The following is a 21,481-nucleotide window of genomic DNA, read 5'->3' as shown; positions in this document are numbered from 1 at the left end:
AGAACTAAGAGGTAAATGTGATCACTCTGGGATGAGAACAGAGTGCGCTGATAATGCAAGGGCCATGTCTGATACTGCGTCACAGTTTGCAGAACGTGAAGACGGAGAGCTTCATTCTGTGGGTGACGGTTCTGATCCAAATAAACTGGACTCAGACATTTCAAATTTTAAATTTAAGCTTGAGAACCTCCGTGTGTTACTAGGGGAGGTATTAGCGGCTCTGAATGATTGTAACACAGTTGCAATCCCAGAAAAAATGTTTAGGTTGGATAAATATTTTGCGGTACCGACGAGTACTGACGTTTTTCCTATACCTAAGAGACTTACTGACATTGTTACTAAGGAGTGGGATAGACCCGGTGTGCCTTTCTCACCCCCTCCTATATTCAGAAAAATGTTTCCAATAGACGCCGCCACACGGGACTTATGGCAAATGGTCCCTAAGGTGGAGGGAGCAGTTTCTACTTTAGCTAAGCGTACCACTATCCCAGTGGAGGATAGCTGTGCTTTTTCAGATCCAATGGATAAAAAATTAGAGGGTTACCTTAAGAAAATGTTTGTTCAACAAGGGTTTATATTGCAACCTCTTGCATGTATTGCGCCTGTCACGGCTGCAGCAGCATTTTGGTTTGAGTCTCTGGAAGAGACACTTCAATCATCCACACTAGATGACATCACACACAAACTTAAATTCCTTAAGTTTGCTAATTCATTTATTTCAGATGCCGTAGTACATTTAACTAAACTTGCGGCTAAAAATTCAGGATTCGCCATTCAGGCACGCAGAGCTCTGTGGCTAAAATCCTGGTCAGCTGATGTTACGTCTAAATCTAAATTGCTTAATATTCCTTTCAAAGGGCAGACCTTATTCGGGCCCGGCTTGAAAGAGATTATTGATGACATTACAGGAGGTAAAGGTCATTCCCTGCCTCAGGACAAGGCCAAAGCCAAGGCTAGACAGTCCAATTTTCGTTCCTTTCGTAATTTCAAAGCAGGAGCAGCATCAACTTCCTCTGCACCAAAACAGGAAGGAGCTGTTGCTCGCTACAGACAAGGCTGGAAACCTAACCAGTCCTGGAACAGGGGCAAACAGGCCAGAAAACCTGCTGCTGCCCCTAAGACAGCATGAATTGAGGGCCCCCGATCCGGGACCGGATCTAGTGGGGGGCAGACTTTCCCTCTTCGCCCAGGCTTGGGCAAGAGATGTTCAGGATCCCTGGGCGTTAGAGATCATATCTCAGGGATACCTTCTGGACTTCAAATCCTCTCCCCCAAGAGGGAGATTTCATCTGTCAAGGTTGTCAACAAACCTAACAAAGAAGGAAGCGTTTCTACGCTGCGTACAAGATCTTTTATTAATGGGAGTGATCCATCCAGTTCCGCGGTTGGAACAAGGACAAGGGTTTTACTCAAATCTGTTTGTAGTTCCCAAAAAGAGGGAACCTTCAGGCCAATCTTGGATTTAAAGATCCTAAACAAATTCCTAAGAGTTCCATCGTTCAAGATGGAAACTATTCGAACAATTTTGCCCATGATCCAAGAGGGTCAGTACTTGACCACAGTGGATTTAAAGGATGCTTACCTTCACATACCGATTCACAGAAGTCATTACCGGTATCTAAGGTTTGCCTTTTTAGACAGGCATTACCAGTTTGTAGCTCTTCCATTCGGACTGGCTACGGCTCCAAGAATCTTCACAAAGGTTCTGGGCACTCTTCTGGCGGTACTAAGACCGCGAGGAATTTCAGTAGCTCCGTACTTAGACGACATACTGATACAAGCTTCAAGCTTTCAAACTGCCAAATCTCATACAGAGATAGTACTGGCATTTCTAAGGTCGCATGGATGGAAAGTGAACGAAGAGAAAAGTTCTCTCTTTCCACTCACAAGAGTTCCCTTCCTGGGGACTCTGATAGATTCTGTAGAAATGAAGATTTACCTGACAGAGGACAGGTTAACAAAACTTCAAAATGCATGCCGTGTCCTTCATTCCATTCAAGAGACCAGAAATTCTCTTCTATGGTGGCTTTATCGGCCACATCTGTCCAGGGGAATGCCATTCAGCAGGCCAGACTGGTCAATTGTAACAACAGACGCCAGCCTACTAGGTTGGGGCGCTGTCTGGAATTCTCTGAAGGCTCAGGGACTATGGAATCAGGAGGAGAGTCTTCTTCCAATAAACATTCTGGAATTGAGAGCAGTCCTCAATGCTCTTCTGGCTTGGCCCCAGTTAGCAACTCGGGGGTTCATCAGGTTCCAGTCGGACAACATCACGACTGTAGCTTATATCAACCATCAAGGAGGGACAAGAAGCTCCCTAGCAATGATGGAAGTATCGAAGATAATTCGCTGGGCAGAGTCTCACTCTTGCCACCTGTCTGCAATCCACATCCCGGGAGTGGAGAACTGGGAGGCGGATTTCTTAAGTCGTCAGACTTTTCATCCGGGGGAGTGGGAACTTCATCCAGAGGTCTTTGCCCAAATACTTCCACGTTGGGGCAAACCAGAGATAGATCTCATGGCGTCTCGACAGAACGCCAAGCTTCCGCGCTACGGGTCCAGATCCAGGGATCCGGGAGCGGTCCTGATAGATGCCTTGACAGCACCATGGACCTTCAGGATGGCTTATGTGTTTCCACCTTTCCCGATGCTTCCTCGATTGATTGCCAGAATCAAACAGGAGAAAGCATCAGTGATTCTAATAGCGCCTGCATGGCCACGCAGGACTTGGTATACAGATCTGGTGGACATGTCATTCTGTCCACCTTGGTCGTTACCTCTGAAACAGGACCTTCTGATTCAGGGTCCTTTCAAACATCAAAATCTAACTTCTCTGAAGCTGACTGCTTGGAAATTGAACGCTTGATCTTATCAAAGCGTGGTTTTTCTGAGTCAGTTATTGATACCTTAATACAGGCTAGGAAGCCTGTCACCAGAAAGATTTACCATAAAATATGGCGTAAATACCTATATTGGTGCGAATCCAAAGGTTACTCTTGGAGTAAGGTTAGGATTCCTAGGATATTGTCTTTTCTACAAGAAGGTTTAGAAAAGGGGTTATCCGCTAGTTCCTTAAAGGGACAGATCTCAGCTCTGTCCATTCTGTTACACAAGCGTCTGTCAGAAGTTCCAGACGTTCAGGCTTTTTGTCAGGCTTTGGCCAGGATTAAACCTGTGTTTAAAGCTGTGGCTCCACCATGGAGTTTAAACCTTGTTCTTAACGTTTTACAGGGTGTTCCGTTTGAACCCCTTCATTCCATTGATATAAAGTTGTTATCTTGGAAAGTTCTATTTTTAATGGCTATTTCCTCGGCTCGAAGAGTCTCTGAGTTATCAGCCTTACATTGTGATTCTCCTTATTTGATTTTTCACTCGGATAAGGTAGTTCTGCGTACTAAGCCTGGGTTCTTACCTAAGGTAGTCACTAACAGGAATATCAATCAGGAGATTGTTGTTCCATCCTTGTGCCCAAATCCTTCTTCGAGGAAGGAACGTCTTTTGCACAATCTGGATGTAGTTCGTGCCCTTAAATTTTATTTACAGGCAACTAAAGATTTTCGACAAACGTCTTCCCTGTTTGTCGTTTACTCTGGTCAGAGGAGAGGTCAAAAAGCTTCTGCTACCTCTCTCTCTTTTTGGCTTCGTAGCATAATTCGTTTAGCTTATGAGACTGCTGGACAGCAGCCTCCTGAAAGAATTACAGCTCATTCCACTAGAGCTGTGGCTTCCACTTGGGCCTTTAAGAATGAGGCCTCTGTTGAACAGATTTGCAAGGCTGCAACTTGGTCTTCGCTTCATACTTTTTCCAAATTTTACAAATTTTACACTTTTGCTTCCTCGGAGGCTATTTTTGGGAGAAAGGTTCTTCAGGCAGTGGTTCCTTCTGTATAAAGAGCCTGCCTATCCCTCCCGTCATCCGTGTACTTTTGCTTTGGTATTGGTATCCCACAAGTAATGATGACCCGTGGACTGATCACACTTAACAGAAGAAAACATAATTTATGCTTACCTGATAAATTCCTTTCTTCTGTAGTGTGATCAGTCCACGGCCCGCCCTGTTTTTTAAGGCAGGTAAATATTTTTTAAATTATACTCCAGTCACCACTACACCCTTGGCTTCTCCTTTCTCGTTGGTCCTTGGTCGAATGACTGGAGGTGACGTAGAGGGGAGGAGCTATATAGCAACTCTGCTGGGTGAATCCTCTTGCACTTCCTGTAGGGGAGCAGTTAATATCCCACAAGTAATGATGACCCGTGGACTGATCACACTACAGAAGAAAGGAATTTATCAGGTAAGCATAAATTATGTTTTTAGAACTTTTGATTCTTTTTACAGTTCTATTACAATCGTGTTTGAAATGGCAATTTTTTATACTTAATTTTAGTTATGCTGTTCTAGTTATAATAACTTAGCCATATTAACCTAGCTCTATTAACTTTACCTTTTAGCTAAGCTCTATTAACATTGCTTTTTTGCTTTTTTGCACATTTGTCCACTACATGAATTTAGGTATAATCATTTTATAGCTGTTTAGTTTACACACTTTTAGTTTAATATACCATTTTAGAGCACACACCTTTAGCCTATACACCCTTAGCTGACCCATTATAGTTCACACTTTAACCTCAATCAAATCCACTGCACTTATTACACCTGCTGTATACTAACCGCATCTGTTGTTATACTAACATACTAATTATATGTTCTGTGTATACTAACTATATCCTCTGCTCAGTACACTCACCTCACCTATATCTTATCTTTTTATCTTTTTGCCTCTGTTATTTTTGCTGAAAAACATTAATATATCAGCATTTTTAATACAAATTCAATTAAATTCAATTTTTAATCAATTTTTTAATAAATCAATTTTTAATAAAATTGTTTTCAAAGAATATATTTTAATCATCTCTCTTATCAAAAATAAATATTAGCTTATATTTAACATATTCTATGTCCTGAGTGATCATTTCCATCTAATCAGTGTCACCTCAAATGTTTTAGCTTTAGGTCCACATAACCTGGCCTTTAGCGCAGGAAGACAATTCACATAGATTTTAAATTATCAATTTTATCTGGGGATTTTTTTATATCAACCTGTGTACTTTGAGGTGAACTGTTTCAGCGCTCTCTCGCTCCCTCAATATAGGACTTTCTAAGTCGCCGGAACTTCATCCGGAGGTGTTTGCCCAACTGCTTCATCATTGGAGCAAACCAGATCTGGATCTCATGGCGTCTCGCCAGAACGCCAAGCTTCCTTGTTACGGATCCAGGTCCAGGGACCCGGGAGCGGTGCTGATAGATGCTCTGACAGCACCTTGGGTCTTCAACATGGCTTATGTGTTTCCACCTTTCCCAATGCTTCCTCAATTGATTGCCAGGATCAAACAGGAGAGAGCATCAGTGATTCTAATAGCGCCTGCGTGGCCACGCAGGACCTGGTATGCAGATCTAGTGGACATGTCGTCCTGTCCACCATGGTCTCTGCCTCTGAGACAGGACCTTCTGATTCAGGGTCCTTTCAAACATTCAAATCTAATTTCTCTGAGGCTGACTGCATGGAGATTGAACGCTTGATTCTATCAAAGCGTGGATTCTCGGAGTCAGTGATTGATACCTTAATACAGGCTAGGAAACCTGTTACCAGGAAAATTTACCATAAAATATGGCGTAAATACTTATATTGGTGCGAATCCAAGAGTTACTCATGGAGTAAAGTTAGGATTCCTAGGATATTGTCTTTTCTACAAGAGGGTTTAGAAAAGGGTTTATCTGCTCGTTCGTTAAAGGGACAGATTTCAGCTCTGTCTATCCTTTTACACAAACGTCTGGCAGAAGTTCCAGACGCTCAGGCTTTTTGTCAGGCTTTGGCTAGGATTAAGCCTGTGTTTAAGACTGTTGCTCCGCCGTGGAGCTTAAACTTAGTTCTTAACGTTCTGCAAGGTGTTCCGTTTGAACCCCTTCATTCCATCGATATCAAGCTGTTATCTTGGAAAGTTCTGTTTTTAATGGCTATTTCCTCGGCTCGAAGAGTCTCTGAGTTATCGGCCTTACATTGTGATTCTCCTTATCTGATTTTTCATTCAGACAAGGTAGTTCTGCGTACTAAACCTGGGTTCTTACCTAAGGTAGTCACTAACAAGAATATCAATCAAGAGATTGTTGTTCCATCATTGTGCCCTAACCCTTCTTCAAAGAAGGAACGACGTTTGCACAATCTGGACGTCGTCCGTGCCCTGAAATTTTATTTGCAGGCAACTAATGATTTTCGTCAAACTTCTTCCCTGTTTGTCGTTTATTCTGGACAGAGGAGAGGTCAAAAAGCTTCGGCTACCTCTCTCTCTTTTTGGCTTCGTAGCATAATACGTTTAGCCTACGAGACTGCTGGACAGCAGCCTCCTGAAAGGATTACAGCTCATTCTACTAGAGCTGTGGCTTCCACTTGGGCCTTTAAGAATGAGGCCTCTGTTGAACAGATTTGCAAGGCTGCAACTTGTTCTTCACTTCACACTTTTTCAAAATTTTACAAATTTGACACTTTTGCTTCTTCGGAGGCTGTTTTTGGGAGAAAGGTTCTACAGGCAGTGGTTCCTTCCGTGTAAAGATCCTGCCTGTCCCTCCCGTCATCCGTGTACTTTTAGCTTTGGTATTGGTATCCCATAAGTAATGGATGACCCGTGGACTTACTACACTTAACAGGAGAAAATATAATTTATGCTTACCTGATAAATTCATTTCTCCTGTAGTGTAGTCGGTCCACGGCCCGCCCTGTTTTTACGGCAGGTCTAAATTTTAATTAAACTCCAGTCACCACTGCACCCTATAGTTTCTCCTTTCTCGTATGGTTTCGGTCGAATGACTGGGTATGACATAGAGGGGAGGAGCTATATAGCAGCTCTGCTTGGGTGATCCTCTTGCACTTCCTGTTAGGGAGGAGATATAATCCCATAAGTAATGGATGACCCGTGGACTGACTACACTACAGGAGAAATGAATTTATCAGGTAAGCATAAATTATATTTTTCACTAGATAAAAAGTCTGCACTTCAGTGGGTTGTAATAATATTGAAAAAAAAGTAAAAAATAGTCCAAATTTGAATGGTGTTTATTATAAGCATTGGAAATATATTTAAAGTGATGGTAAATCCAAGCGTTAAAAAAATTAAATTAAAAATAAAGTGTAGTTTTATTCATAACTTACTAAGAAAAGTTGCTAAACTCACCATTTATGTGCCACAGTAGATCGCAAAAATCAGTGCCTCTGGCCGCCCACTGCACATCGCTCTTTACCAAGGAGGTGACGTTTCTACCTATAAACAAATAGCCATGCTAGGATGTCAATTCACACATACAGCTATTGGCTTAGAAGTGGAAGATCGCTGTGCTGTGGGCGGCGCTGAAAGGGTGAGTTTAGCACCCTTTTTTTTAGCAAGTTATGAAAGAAACTACACTTTATTTTTTGTGATGGTTAAACTTAGCATTTTTTTTAAATACTTGGATTTACCATCACTTAAAAGATAAAATGTGCTAACTAAATAGAACATTTTATATGGAATTAGTGAATGTCCCTTTAAGAAAACATCTTCTTGTTTTTGTTTATTTAATAAAGCGAAGGATGATGGAAGTATTGCAGCTGCCCTGGGTTACACCGCTCACTTGGTGTCAATGATTTCCTTCTTTCTGCAAGTGCCTCTGCGATATCCAATTCTCCACAAGGGCTCCAGATCTGCAATTAAAGACAATATAAATGATCGGCTAACTGAGAAAGAGAGAGAGTAAGTATGTGATTGTTTTGGGGGGGCGCCATACTTTCTATGCAAGTTGAATTATGTCAGTTCTGTTATTTAGAAATTATGTTCATTGTATGTTTTATAGGGCTGCATCTTACTGTTTGTGGATCAGTCACAACAGAATTCCTGCTTTTCTGACTTTTGCACGTACTTGAACAATACTAGTGACTGCTGCGTTGTAACCTCTCTGCTTCCCCAGAGGTGTGCGGAGGTAAATCACCCCCAACTCGCTTGTTCAGGGGATTGACAGGCCCACTCTTGCTCTTTTCAAGCAAATATTTATGTGAAGAAAGGCACACAGGTTCCTAAGTTAGAAAACCTTATCGGATTGTCCACTAGTACATGATCCCATAGTAAAAGTCCTCTCCAGAGCAGCAATACTGGGGCATAGCTGAATACATTTGGTGAGCCAATGACAAGATGCATATGTGCATATAGCCACCAATCAACAGCTAGCTCACAGTAGTGTGTTGCTGTTTCTGAGCCTATCTAGTTGTGCCTTTTCAATAAAGGATACCAAGAGAACTCAATTTAAAAATTAGTATACTGAAACGACTCTTAAAATTGTATGTTCTATCTAAACGTTTTTAATTTTTACTTTGATGTGCCTTTAATTAGGGTGTTGGAGTACCTTGTTTGTCCTGGAATTGGACCCAAAGTGTGCCATACAGATTTAAAGGGGAAGTGAAAGATTCTAAATTGCACATTCATCTTTCATTGAGCATATGCTTCTTGATTTGAAATATTGTAGTTATATACATTGTAAAATATTGATATTCCCTCTGTATGCTGTTTAGTTCATTTCTGAGGTGTTGAAATCACGTGCAACATAAATGAGAAATGTATTCTAAACTTCTTCAAAAGTATGACTTGGGAACCATTTTCACTAGACATGATTTGGATAGAACATAAAATTTTAAACAACTTTCCAGTTTATTTTTATTATCAGATTTGCTTCATTCTATTATCTTTTGCTGAAGGAGCAGTATTGCACTACTGGCAGCTAGATGAAAACATCTAGTTAGCCAATCACAAGAGACAAATGTGTGCAGGCACCAATCAGCAGCTAGTTTAGACTAGTGTAAAATATGTGCCTTTTCTTTTTTCAAAAAGGGATGCCAAGAGAACAAAGCACTTTTGAAAATAGTAGTGAATTTAAAAGTTTCTTAACATTAAATGTTTTATCTGAATCATGCAAGTTTTATTTTTGACTTTCCAATCCCTTTAAAGACAGGATAACTTGTGATGGTTAGCTGGGAAATCTATTCTCTCTTGTAAAACATCATGGAAATTCTTATTTCTATTGTAGAATGATGATGATCTATAGTCCTCCATAACGTGGTATATATTTCCCGCCACTAGGTCAAGAACCCATACAAGAGCTTAAAATCCCTCCCATCCCATGTTCTTGGCCTCACAGGAGATGGTTTGAGAATAGGGGTGTTCCAGCTACTTTCTTATGTTTTTATATTTGGGAGCTCAGACCAGTGTAAGATCCTTATTCCCTGGGAATTATTTAGAAAGAAGACATTATTTTTTTCTCACAATAAGCCTCTCTGAGGCACTGGTATTACACTGGCTGGTAGCCTCGCCTCCTCAGCTTCCCTCTTCACTCCGGAGCTGCTGCAGGACTGAAGAGCAGGAGCCTTTGGGCAGCAAATATACCGCTTTTCTGCAGAATCCTTGAGTCTAGCACTGGAGGGGGGTGAGTACTCATACATGAGCTGCCAGGGGTTACTTGGGGCCTTTAGTGTACTTTCACTACAGTGTCAGTAAAGGTGTCAGAGGGGTTATTGGGCTTGGTTTAGAGGGCTCTATGCTATTTTTCATGTATATGTGTATGTTTGTTTTTTCTGTATACTTTGCCATTACACACTATGGAGCACACTGATTCTATCCCCACTGCTATCAATTTCTATCTGCTGATATATTAATCTATATATATATATATATATATATATATATATATCCTTTTCACTCAATATTGACCTTTTTTTTTATATATACATCATTCGTGTTAAATATGTTAAATATATATGCACACGTCTATGTGCATATATACACAAACGTGTGTGTGTGTGTGTATATATATATATATATATATATATATATATATATATATATATATATATATATATATATATATACATATATATATATATACATATATATATACATACATATATATATACATATATATATATATATATATATATATATATATATATATATATATATACAGGTAGCCCTCAGTTTACGCCGGGGTTAGGTTCCAGAAGCAATGGTTGTAAATTGAAACCCAGTTTTTAATGTAAGTCAATGGGAAGTGAGGGAAATAGGTTCCAGGCCCCTCTCAAAATTGTCATAAGTAACACCTAATACATTATTTTTAAAGCTTTGAAATGAAGACTTTAAATGCTAAACAGCATTATAAACCTAATAAAATAATCACACAACACAGAATATATAATTAAACTAAGTTAAATGAACAAAAACATTTGATAAACAGCATTAGAAACCTAATAAAATAATCACACAACACAGACTTCACTTGCATTTTTCTGCAAACAGTTCTTTCTATGCATTCCAATCTGGACTGATTTATAGACAGGGGGATCTTGTTCCTTTGAAATCTGCTCAATAGCTCAGGTCTGGTTAAACTGATTAATTTCAGCTTGCTTGGCTTTGCTGCAACACAAGCGGACAACTCCGCCTACTGGCTATTTTAATAAATGCACTGCTTCTCAATGCTTTTCAATAGCAGTCACATGACTGGAAAAAAGGTTGTTATTCTGAAACGGTGTAAATTGAACCGTTGTAAAACGAGGGCCACCTGTGTATGTATATATATATATATATATATATATATATATATATATATCATACTATCCTATGCCACCATTATTATATTTATCACTTTTTCACAAACAGTAACAGATAAGTATATATCCGTAAATATCAAAACCTATAGTTAACACTTAAATCACTATAAAAAATACCTTTACAACTCGTTTTCAATTTTTTTTTATTATTTCTTATCTTTTATTTTATTTGATCTAATAGCAATATATAGGATTTTTTAAGTAAACATTTATCATGTTGATAGTTGTATTTCTTTCATGTAATTAGCAAGAGTCCATGAGCTAGTGACGTATGGGATATACATTCCTACCAGGAGGGGCAAAGTTTCCCAAACCTTAAAATGCCTATAAATACACCCCTCACCACACCCACAATTCAGTTTTACAAACTTTGCCTCCGATGGAGGTGGTGAAGTAAGTTTGTGCTAGATTCTACGTTGATATGCGCTCCGCAGCAAGTTGGAGCCCGGTTTTCCTCTCAGCGTGCAGTGAATGTCAGAGGGATGTGAGGAGAGTATTGCCTATTTGAATGCAGTGATCTCCTTCTACGGGGTCTATTTCATAGGTTCTCTGTTATCGGTCGTAGAGATTCATCTCTTACCTCCCTTTTCAGATCGACGATATACTCTTATATATACCATTACCTCTGCTGATTCTCGTTTCAGTACTGGTTTGGCTTTCTACAAACATGTAGATGAGTGTCCTGGGGTAAGTAAATCTTATTTTCTGTGACACTCTAAGCTATGGTTGGGCGCTTTTATATAAAGTTCTAAATATATGTATTCAAACATTTATTTGCCTTGACTCAGGATGTTCAACATTCCTTATTTTCAGACAGTCAGTTTCATATTTGGGATAAATGCATTTGTTTCAATCATTTTTTCTTACCTTTAAAAATTTGACTTTTTCCCTGTGGGCTGTTAGGCTCGCGGGGGCAGAAAATGCTTCATTTTATTGCGTCATTCTTGGCGCGGACTTTTTTGGCGCAAAATTTTTTTTCTGTTTCCGGCGTCATACGTGTCGCCGGAAGTTGCGTCATTTTTTGACGTTTTTTTTGCGTCAAAAATGTCGGCGTTCCGGATGTGGCGTCATTTTTGGCGCCAAAAGCATTTAGGCGCCAAATAATGTGGGCGTCTTTTTTGGCGCTAAAAAATATGGGCGTCATTTTTGTCTCCACATTATTTAAGTCTCATTATTTATTGCTTCTGGTTGCTAGAAGCTTGTTCACTGGCATTTTTTTTCCATTCCTGAAACTGTCATTTAAGGAATTTGATCAATTTTGCTTTATATGTTGTTTTTTTCTTTTACATATTGCAAGATGTTCCACGTTGCAACTGAGTCAGAAGATACTACAGGAAAATCACTGCACAGTGCTGGAGCTACCAAGCTAAGTGTATCTGCTATAAACTTTTGGTATCTGTTTCTCCAGCTGTTATTTGTATTGCATGTCATGTCAAACTTATTAATGCAGATAAAATTTCCTTTAGTACTGTTACATTACCTGTTGCTGTTCCGTCAACATCTAATTTTCAGAGTGTTCCTGATAACATAAGAGATTTTATTTTTTAAATCCATTAAGAAGGCTATGTCTGTTATTTCTCCTTCTAGTATACATAAAAGACTTTTAAAACTTCTCTTTTTTTCAGATGAATTTTTAAATGAACATCATCATTCTGATACTGATAATGGTTCTTCTGGTTCAGAGGTTTCTGTCTCAGAGGTTGATGCTGATAAATCTTTGTATTTGTTCAAGATGGAATTTATTCGTTCTTTACTTAAAGAAGTGTTATTTGCATTAGAAATAGAGGATTCTGGTCCTCTTGATACTAAATGTAAACGTTTAAATAAGGTTTTTAAATCTCCTGTTGTTATTCCAGAAGTGTTTTATCTCCCTGATGCTATTTCTGAAGTAATTTCCAGGGAATGGAATAATTTGGGTAATTTATTTACTCCTTCTAGACGTTTAAGCAAATTATATCCTGTGCCATCTGACAGATTAGAGTTTTTTGGGACAAAAATCCCTAAGGTTATGGGGCTGTCTCTACTCCTGCTAATGTACTACTATTCCTATGGCAGATAGTACTTCATTTAAGGATCCTTTAGATAGGAAAATTGAATCCTTTCTAAGAAAAGCTTACTTATGTTCAGGTAATCTTCTTAGACCTGCTATATTTTTAGCGGATGTTGCTGCAGCTTCAACTTTTTGGTTAGAAGCTTTAGCGCAACAAGTAACAGATCATAATTTTATAGCATTATTATTATTCTATAACATGCTAATAATTTTATTGGTGATACCATCTTTTGATATCATTAGAGTTGATGTCAGGTATATGTCTCTAGCTATTTTAGCTAGAAAAGCTTTATGGATTAAACTTGGAATGCTGACATGTCTTCTAAGTCAACTTTGCTTTCCCTTTCTTTCCAGGGTAAATAATCATTTTCGTTCCTTTCCTCACAACAAGGAACAAAAGCCTGATCCTTCATCCTCAGGAGCGGTATCAGTTTGGAAACTATTTCCAGTTTGGAATATATCCAAGCCTTATAGAAACCTATAGCCAGCTCCTAAGTACCTATGAAGGTGCGGCCCTTATTCCAGCTCAGCTGGTATGGGGCAGATTACGTTTTCTTCAAAGAAATTTGGATCAATTCCGTTCTTAATCTCTGGTTTCAGAAACATTGTTTCAGAAAGGTACAGAATTGGCTTCAAGTTAAGGCCTCCTGCTAAGAGATTCTTTTCTTTCCCGTGTCCCAGTTAACACAGCAAAGGCTCGGCATTTCTGAAATGTGTTTCAGATCTAGAGTTGGCTGGAGTATTTATGCCAGTTCCAGTTCTGGAACAGGGGCTGGGGTTTTATTTTATCTCTTCATTGTACCAAAGAAGGTCAATTCCTTCAGACCAGTTCTGGATCTATCATTATTGAATCGTTATGTTTGGATACCAACATTCAAGATGGTTACTGTAGGACTATCCTGCCTTTTGTTTAGCAAGGGCATTATATGTCTACAATAGATTTACAGGATGTGTATCTGCATATTCCGATTCATCCAGATCACTTTTAGTGTCTGAGATTCTCTTTTTAGACAAGCATTACTAGTTTTGCGGCTTTACCGTTTGGCCTAGCCTCAGTTCCAAGAATTTTTTTCAAAGGTTCTCGGTGCCCTTCTTTCTGTAATCAGAGAATAGGGTTTTGGTATTTCCTTATTTGGACGATATCTTGGTACTTGCTCAGTCTTCTCATTTTCGAAGAATCTCATACGAATCGACTTGTGTTGTTTTCTTCAAGTTCATGGTTGGAGGATCAATTTACCAATCAGTTCATTGTTTCCTCAGACAAGGGTAACCTTTTTAGGTTTCTAGATAAATTCAGTATCTATGACTCTGTCCTTGTCAGACAAGAGAAGTTTAACATTGATATCAGCTTGTCAAAACCTTCAGTCACAATCATTCCCTTTGGTAGCCTTATGCATGGAAATGTTGGGTCTTAGGACTGCCGCATCAGATGCGATCTCCTTTGCTCGTTTTCACATGCGATCTCTTCAGCTCTGTATGCTGAACCAATGGTGCAGGGATTACTCAAAGATATCTCAATTAATATCTTTAAACCGATTTTACGACACTCTCTGACATGGTGGACAGATCACCATCGTTTAGTTCAGGGGGCTTCTTTGTTCTTCCGACCTGGACTATAATCTCAACAGATGCAAGTCTTACAGGTTGGGGAGCTGTGTGGGGGTATCTGACGGCACAAGGGGTTTGGGAATCTCAGGAGGTGAGATTTCCGATCAATATTTTGGAACTCCGTGCAATTTTCAGAGCTCTTCAGTCTTGGCCTCTTCTGAAGAGAGAGTTGTTCATTTGTTTTCAGATAGACAATGTCACAACTGTGGCATACATCAATCATCAAGGAGGGACTCACAGTCCTCTGGCTATGAAAGAAGTATCTCGAATTTTGGTTTGGGCGGAATCCAGCTCCTGTCTAATCTCTGCGGTTCATATCCCAGGTATGGACAATTGGAAAGCGGATTATCTAAGTCGCCAAACGTTGCATCCGGGCGAATGGTCTCTTCACCCAGAGGTATTTCTTCAGATTATTCAAATGTGGGAACTTCCAGAAATAGATCTGATGGCTTCTCATCTAAACAAGAAACTTCCCAGGTATCTGTCCAGATCCCGGGATCCTCAGGCGGAGGCAGTGGATGCATTATCACTTCCTTGGAAGTATCATCCTGCCTATATCTTTCCGCCTCTAGTTCTTCTTCCAAGAGTAATCTCCAAGATTCTGAAGGAATGCTCGTTTGTTCTGCTGGTAGCTCCGGCATGGCCTCACAGGTTTTGGTATGCGGATCTTGTCCGGATGGCCTCTTGCCAACCGTGGACTCTTCCGTTAAGACCAGACCTTTTGTCTCAAGGTCCTTTTTTCCATCAGGATCTGAAATCCTTAAATTTAAAGGTATGGAGATTGAACGCTTGATTCTTGGTCAAAGAGGTTTCTCTGACTCTGTGATTAATACTATGTTACAGGCTCGTAAATCTGTATCCAGAGAGATATATTATAGAGTCTGGAAGACTTATATTTCTTGGTGTCTTTCTCATCATTTTTCTTGGCATTCTTTTAGAATACCGAGAATATTACAGTTTCTTCAGGATGGTTTAGATAAGGGTTTGTCCGCAAGTTCCTTGAAAGGTCAAATCTCTGCTCTTTCTGTTCTTTTTCACAGGAAGATTGCTATTCTTCCTGATATTCATTGTTTTGTACAAGCTTTGGTTCGTATAAAACCTGTCATTAAGTCAATTTCTCCTCCTTGGAGTTTGAATTTGGTTCTGGGGGCTCTTCAAGCTCCTCCATTTGAACCTATGCATTCATTGGATATTAAATTACTTTCTTGGAAAGTTTTGTTCCTTTTGGCCATCTCTTCTGCCAGAAGAGTTTCTGAATTATCTGCTCTTTCTTGTGAGTCTCCTTTTCTGATTTTTCATCAGGATAAGGCGGTGTTGCGAACTTCTTTTGAATTTTTACCTAAGTTGTGAATTCCAACAACATTAGTAGAGACATTGTGGTTCCTTCATTATGTCCTAATCCTAAGAATTCTAAGGAGAAATCGTTGCATTCTTTGGATGTTATTAGAGCTTTGAAATATTATGTTGAAGCTACTAAGTCTTTCCGAAAGACTTCTAGTTTATTTGTTATCTTTTCCGGTTTTAGAAAGGCCAGAAAACTTCTGCCATTTCTTTGGCATCTTGGTTAAAATCTTTATTTCATCTTGCCTATGTTGAGTCGGGTAAGACTCCGCCTCATAGGATTACAGCTCATTCTACTAGGTCAGTTTCTACTTCCTGGGCGTTTAGGAATGAAGCTTCGGTTGATCAGATTTGCAAAGCGGCAACTTGGTCCTCTTTGCATACTTTTACCAAATTCTACCATTTTGTTGTATTTTCTTCTTCTGAAGCAGTTTTTGGTAGAAAAGTACTTCAGGCAGCGGTTTCAGTTTGAATCTTCTGCTTATGTTTTTCATTAAACTTTATTTTGGGTGTGGATTATTTTCAGCAGGAATTGGCTGTCTTTATTTTATCCCTCCCTCTCTAGTGACTCTTGTGTGGAAAGATCCACATCTTGGGTAGTCATTATCCCATACGTCACTAGCTCATGGACTCTTGCTAATTACATGAAAGAAAACATAATTTATGTAAGAACTTACCTGATAAATTCATTTCTTTCATATTAGCAAGAGTCCATGAGGCCCGCCCTTTTTTGTGGTGGTTATGATTTTTTTGTATAAAGCACAATTATTCCAATTCCTTATTTTATATGCTTTCGCACTTTTTTCTTATCACCCCACTTCTTGGCTATTCGTTAAACTGAATTGTGGGTGTGGTGAGGGGTGTATTTATAGGCATTTTAAGGTTTGGGAAACTTTGCCCCTCCTGGTAGGAATGTATATCCCATACGTCACTAGCTCATGGACTCTTGCTAATATGAAAGAAATGAATTTATCAGGTAAGTTCTTACATAAATTATGTTTTTTGCGTTGTATTTAATATGTCAGTCATCTAAATCCAAAAGATATTTCATTGGTTGTCAGAAATCAAACCTGACCAATAAGAACGAACCCATACCCTATATAGGATTGGGAAAAACAACGAATGGGCATCTTGATAAAGGCCCTCGGCTGAAACGCGTAGATTTGCCCAGGCTGTTTTTTTAGCCCACACAGATGAAGATAGCTTTATGTCTACAACCAATCTCTTATTATCTCTATTTTCTTCCACAGACTTGTGGAACTGTTCCCTTCATCACTGCCAAACAAATCCGCTTAAGCTGCTATAGTAGCCATATAGAGGAAACACACATTTCTCCAACATAGGTGTGTCCGGTCCACGGCGTCATCCTTACTTGTGGGATATTCTCTTCCCCAACAGGAAATGGCAAAGAGCCCAGCAAAGCTGGTCACATGATCCCTCCTAGGCTCCGCCTACCCCAGTCATTCTCTTTGCCGTTGTACAGGCAACATCTCCACGGAGATGGCTTAGAGTTTTTTAGTGTTTAACTGTAGTTTTTATTATTCAATCAAGAGTTTGTTATTTTAAAATAGTGCTGGTATGTACTATTTACTCAGAAACAGAAAAGAGATGAAGATTTCTGTTTGTATGGGGAAAATGATTTTAGCACCGTAACTAAAATCCATGGCTGTTCCACACAGGACTGTTGAGAGCAATTAACTTCAGTTGGGGGAACAGTGTGCAGTCTCTTACTGCTTGAGGTATGACACATTCTAACAAGACGATGTAATGCTGGAAGCTGTCATTTTCCCTATGGGATCCGGTAAGCCATGTTTATTAAGATAGTAAATAAGGGCTTCACAAGGGCTTATTAAGACTGTAGACTTTTTCTGGGCTAAATCGATTCATTATTAACACATATTTAGCCTTGAGGAATCATTATTCTGGGTATTTTGATATGATTATATCGGCAACCTTATTCTTTAGGGGCTTTCCCTAATCATAGTCAGAGCCTCATTTTCGCGCCGGTATGGCGCACTTGTTTTTGAGGACAGCATGGCATGCAGCTGCATGTGTGTGGAGCTCTGATACATAGAAAAGTCTTTCTGAAGGCATCATTTGGTATCGTATTCCCCTTTGGGCTTGGTTGGGTCTCAGCAAAGCAGATTCCAGGGACTGTAAAGGGGTTAAATATAAAAACGGCTCCGGTTCCGTTATTTTAAGGGTTAAAGCTTCCAAATTTGGTGTGCAATACTTTTAAGGCTTTAAGACACTGTGGTGAAATTTTGGTGAATTTTGAACAATTCCTTCATACTTTTTCGCAATTGCAGTAATAAAGTGTGTTTAGTTTAAAATTTAAAGTGACAGTAACGGTTTTATTTTAAAACGTTTTTTGTGCTTTGTTATCAAGTTTATGCCTGTTTAACATGTCTGAACTACCAGATAGATTGTGTTCTGACTGTGGGGAAACCAAGGTTCCTTCTCATTTAACTATATGTATTTTATGTCATAAAAAAAAAAAAATTTAGTAAAAATGATGCCCAAGATGATTCCTCAAGTGAGGGGAGTAAGCATGGTACTGCATCATCCCCTCCTTCGTCTACACCAATCTTGCCCATACAGGAGGCCCCTAGTACATCTAGTGCGCCAATACTCCTTACTATGCAACATTTAACGGCTGTAATGGATAATTCTATCAAAAACATTTTAGCCAATATGCCCACTTATCAGCGAAAGCGCGACTGCTCTGTTTTAGAAAATTCTGTAGAGCATGAGAACGCTGATGATATGGTTTCTGAAGGGCCCCTACACCAGTCTGAGGGGGCCAGGGAGGTTTTGTCTGTGGGAGAAATTTCAGATTCAGGAAACATTTCTCAACAAGCTGAACCTGATGTGATTACTTTTAAATTTAAGTTGGAACATCTCCGCGCTCTGCTTAAGGAGGTGTTATCCAATTTGGATGATTGTGATTATCTGGTCATTCCAGAACCACTATGTAAAATGGAAAAGTTCTTAGAGGCCCCGGGGCCCCCCGAAGCTTTTCCTATATCCAAGCGGGTGGCGTACATTGTTAGTAAAGAATGGGACAGGCCCGGTATACCTTTAGTACCTCCCCCCATATTTAAAAAATTGTTTTCCTATAGTCGACCCCAGAAAGGACTGATGGCAGACAGTCCCCAAGGTCGAGGGGGCGGTTTCTACTCTACACAAGCGCGCCACTATACCCATAGAAGATAGTTGTGCTTTCCAAGATCCTATGGATAAAAAATTAGAAGGTCTGCTAAAAAAGATGTTTGTTCAGCAAGGTTCCCTTCTACAACCAATTGCATGCATTGTCCCTGTCACTGCAGCCGCGTGTTTCTAGTTTGATGAGCTAGGAAAGGCGATTATTAGTAATTCTTCTTCTTATGAGGAGATTATGGACAGAATTCGTGCTCTTAAATTGGCTAATTCTTTCACCCTAGACGCCACCTTGCAATTGGCTAGGTTAGCGGCGAAAAAATTCTGGGTTTGCTATTGTGGCGCAGAGCGCTTTGGTTAAAATCTTGGGCAGCGGATGCGTCTTCCAAGAACAAATTGCTTGACATTCCTTTCAAGGGGAAAACACTCTTTGGCCCTGACTTGAAAGAGATTATCTCTGATATCACTGGGGGCAAGGGCCACGCCCTTCCTCAGGATAGGTCTTTTCAAGACCAAAAATAAACCTAAGTTTCGTCCCTTTCACAGAAACGGATCAGCCCCAAGGGCAAGTCCTCTAAGCAGGAAGGTAATACTTCTCAAGCCAATCCAGCCTGGAGACCTATGCAAGACTGGAACTAAGGAAAGCAGGCCAGGAAACCTGCCACTGCTACCAAGACAGCATGAAATGCGGGCCCCCGATCCGGGACCGGATCTGGTGGGGGGCAGACTCTCTCTCTTCGCTCAGGCTTGGGCAAGAGATGTTCTGGATCCTTGGGCGCTAGAAATAGTCTCCCAAGGTTATTCTCTGGAGTTCAAGGGGCTTCCTCCAAGGGGGAGGTTCCACAGGTCTCAGTTGTCTTCAGACCACATAAGAAGACAGGCATTCTTACATTGGGTAGAAGACCTGCTAAAAATGGGAGTGATTCATCCTGTTCCATTAGGAGAACAAGGGATGGGGTTCTACTCCAATCTGTTCATAGTTCCCAAAAAAGAGGGAACGTTCAGACCAATCTTAGATCTCAAGATCTTGAACAAGTTTCTCAAGGTTCCATCGTTCAAGATGGAAACCATTCGAACACTTCTTCCTTCCATCCAGGAAGGTCAATTCATGACCAAGGTGGATTTCAAGGATGCGTATCTACATATTCCTATCCACAAGGAACATCATCGGTTCCTAAGGTTTGCATTCCTGGACAAGCATTTCCAGTTCGTGGCGTTTTCTTTCTGATTAGCCACTGCTCCTAGGATTTTCTCATAGGTACTAGGGTCCCTTCTGGCGGTGCTAAGACCAAGGGGCATTGTTGTAGTACCTTACTTGGACGACATTCTGATTCGAGCGTCGTCCCTTCCTCAAGTAAAGGCTCACACGGACATTGTCCTGGCCTTTCTCAGATCTCACGGATGGAAAGTGAACGTGGAAAAGAGTTCTCTATCTCCGTCAACGAGGGTTCCCTTCTTGGGAACTATAATAGACTCCTTAGAAATGAGGATTTTTCTGACAGAAGCCAGAAAAACAAAACTTCTAGACTCTTGTCGGATACTTCATTCCGTTCCTCTTCCTTCCATAGCGCAGTGCATGGAAGTGATAGGTTTGATGGTAGCGGCAATGGACATAGTTCCTTTTGTGCGCATTCATCTAAGACCATTACAACTGTTCATGCTCAGTCAGTGGTATGGGGACTATTCAGACTTGTCTCCGAAGATACAAGTAAATCAGAGGACCAGAGACTCATTCCGTTGGTGGCTGTCCCTGGACAACCTGTCACAAGGGATGACCTTCCGCAGACCAGAGTGGGTCATTGTCACGACCGACGCCAGTCTGATGGGCTGGGGCGCGGTCTGGGGATCCCTGAAAGCTCAGGGTCTTTGGTCTCGGGTAGAATCTCTTCTACCGATAAATATTCTGGAACTGAGAGCGATATTCAATGCTCTCAAAGCTTGGCCTCAGCTAGCGAGGGCCAAGTTCATACATCAACCATCAGGGGGGAACAAGGAGTTCCCTAGCGATGGAAGAAGTGACCAAAATCATTCTATGGGCGGAGTCTCACTCCTGCCACCTGTCTGCTATCCACATCCCAGGAGTGGAAAATTGGGAAGCGGATTTTCTGAGTCGTCAGACATTGCATCCGGGGGAGTGGGAACTCCATCCGGAAATCTTTGCCCAAGTCACTCAACCGTGGGGCATTCCAGACATGGATCTGATGGCCTCTCGTCAGAACTTCAGAGTTCCTTACTACGGGTACAGATCCAGGGATCCCAAGGCGGCTCTAGTGGATGCACTAGTAGCACCTTGGACCTTCAAACTAGCTTATGTGTTCCCGCCGTTTCCTCTCATCCCCAGGCTGGTAGCCAGGATCAATCAGGAGAGGGCGTCGGTGATTTTGATAGCTCCTGCGTGGCCACGCAGGACTTGGTATGCAGATCTGGTGAATATGTCATCGGCTCCACCATGGAAGCTACCTTTGAGACGAGACCTTCTTGTTCTAGGTCCGTTCGACCCACTCCAGCTGACTGCTTGGAGATTGAACGCTTGATCTTATCAAAGCGAGGGTTCTCAGATTCTGTTATTAATACTCTTGTTCAGGCCTGAAAGCCTGTAACCAGAAAAATTACCACATAATTTGGTATATCTGTTGGTGTGAATCTGCAG

The 21,481-nt window shown here is 40.5% G+C and overlaps 1 protein-coding gene across 1 annotated transcript in view; it reads left to right on the top strand.

Moving 5' to 3' along the window:
* Positions 1–21,481, top strand: part of UVRAG (UV radiation resistance associated) — a gene marked incomplete in the record, with an annotated part of 561,854 nt that overhangs the window by 312,750 nt on the left and 227,623 nt on the right. Inside the window, 1 exon segment of the mRNA XM_053708703.1 lies at positions 7,611–7,776. Within this exon segment, the coding sequence (XP_053564678.1) occupies positions 7,611–7,776 (166 nt within the window).

This window comes from Bombina bombina, chromosome 3 (genome assembly GCF_027579735.1).
Source record: "Bombina bombina isolate aBomBom1 chromosome 3, aBomBom1.pri, whole genome shotgun sequence".
NCBI classification, from domain to species: Eukaryota; Metazoa; Chordata; class Amphibia; order Anura; family Bombinatoridae; genus Bombina; species Bombina bombina.
This window is presented reverse-complemented; position numbering and strand designations above follow the sequence as displayed.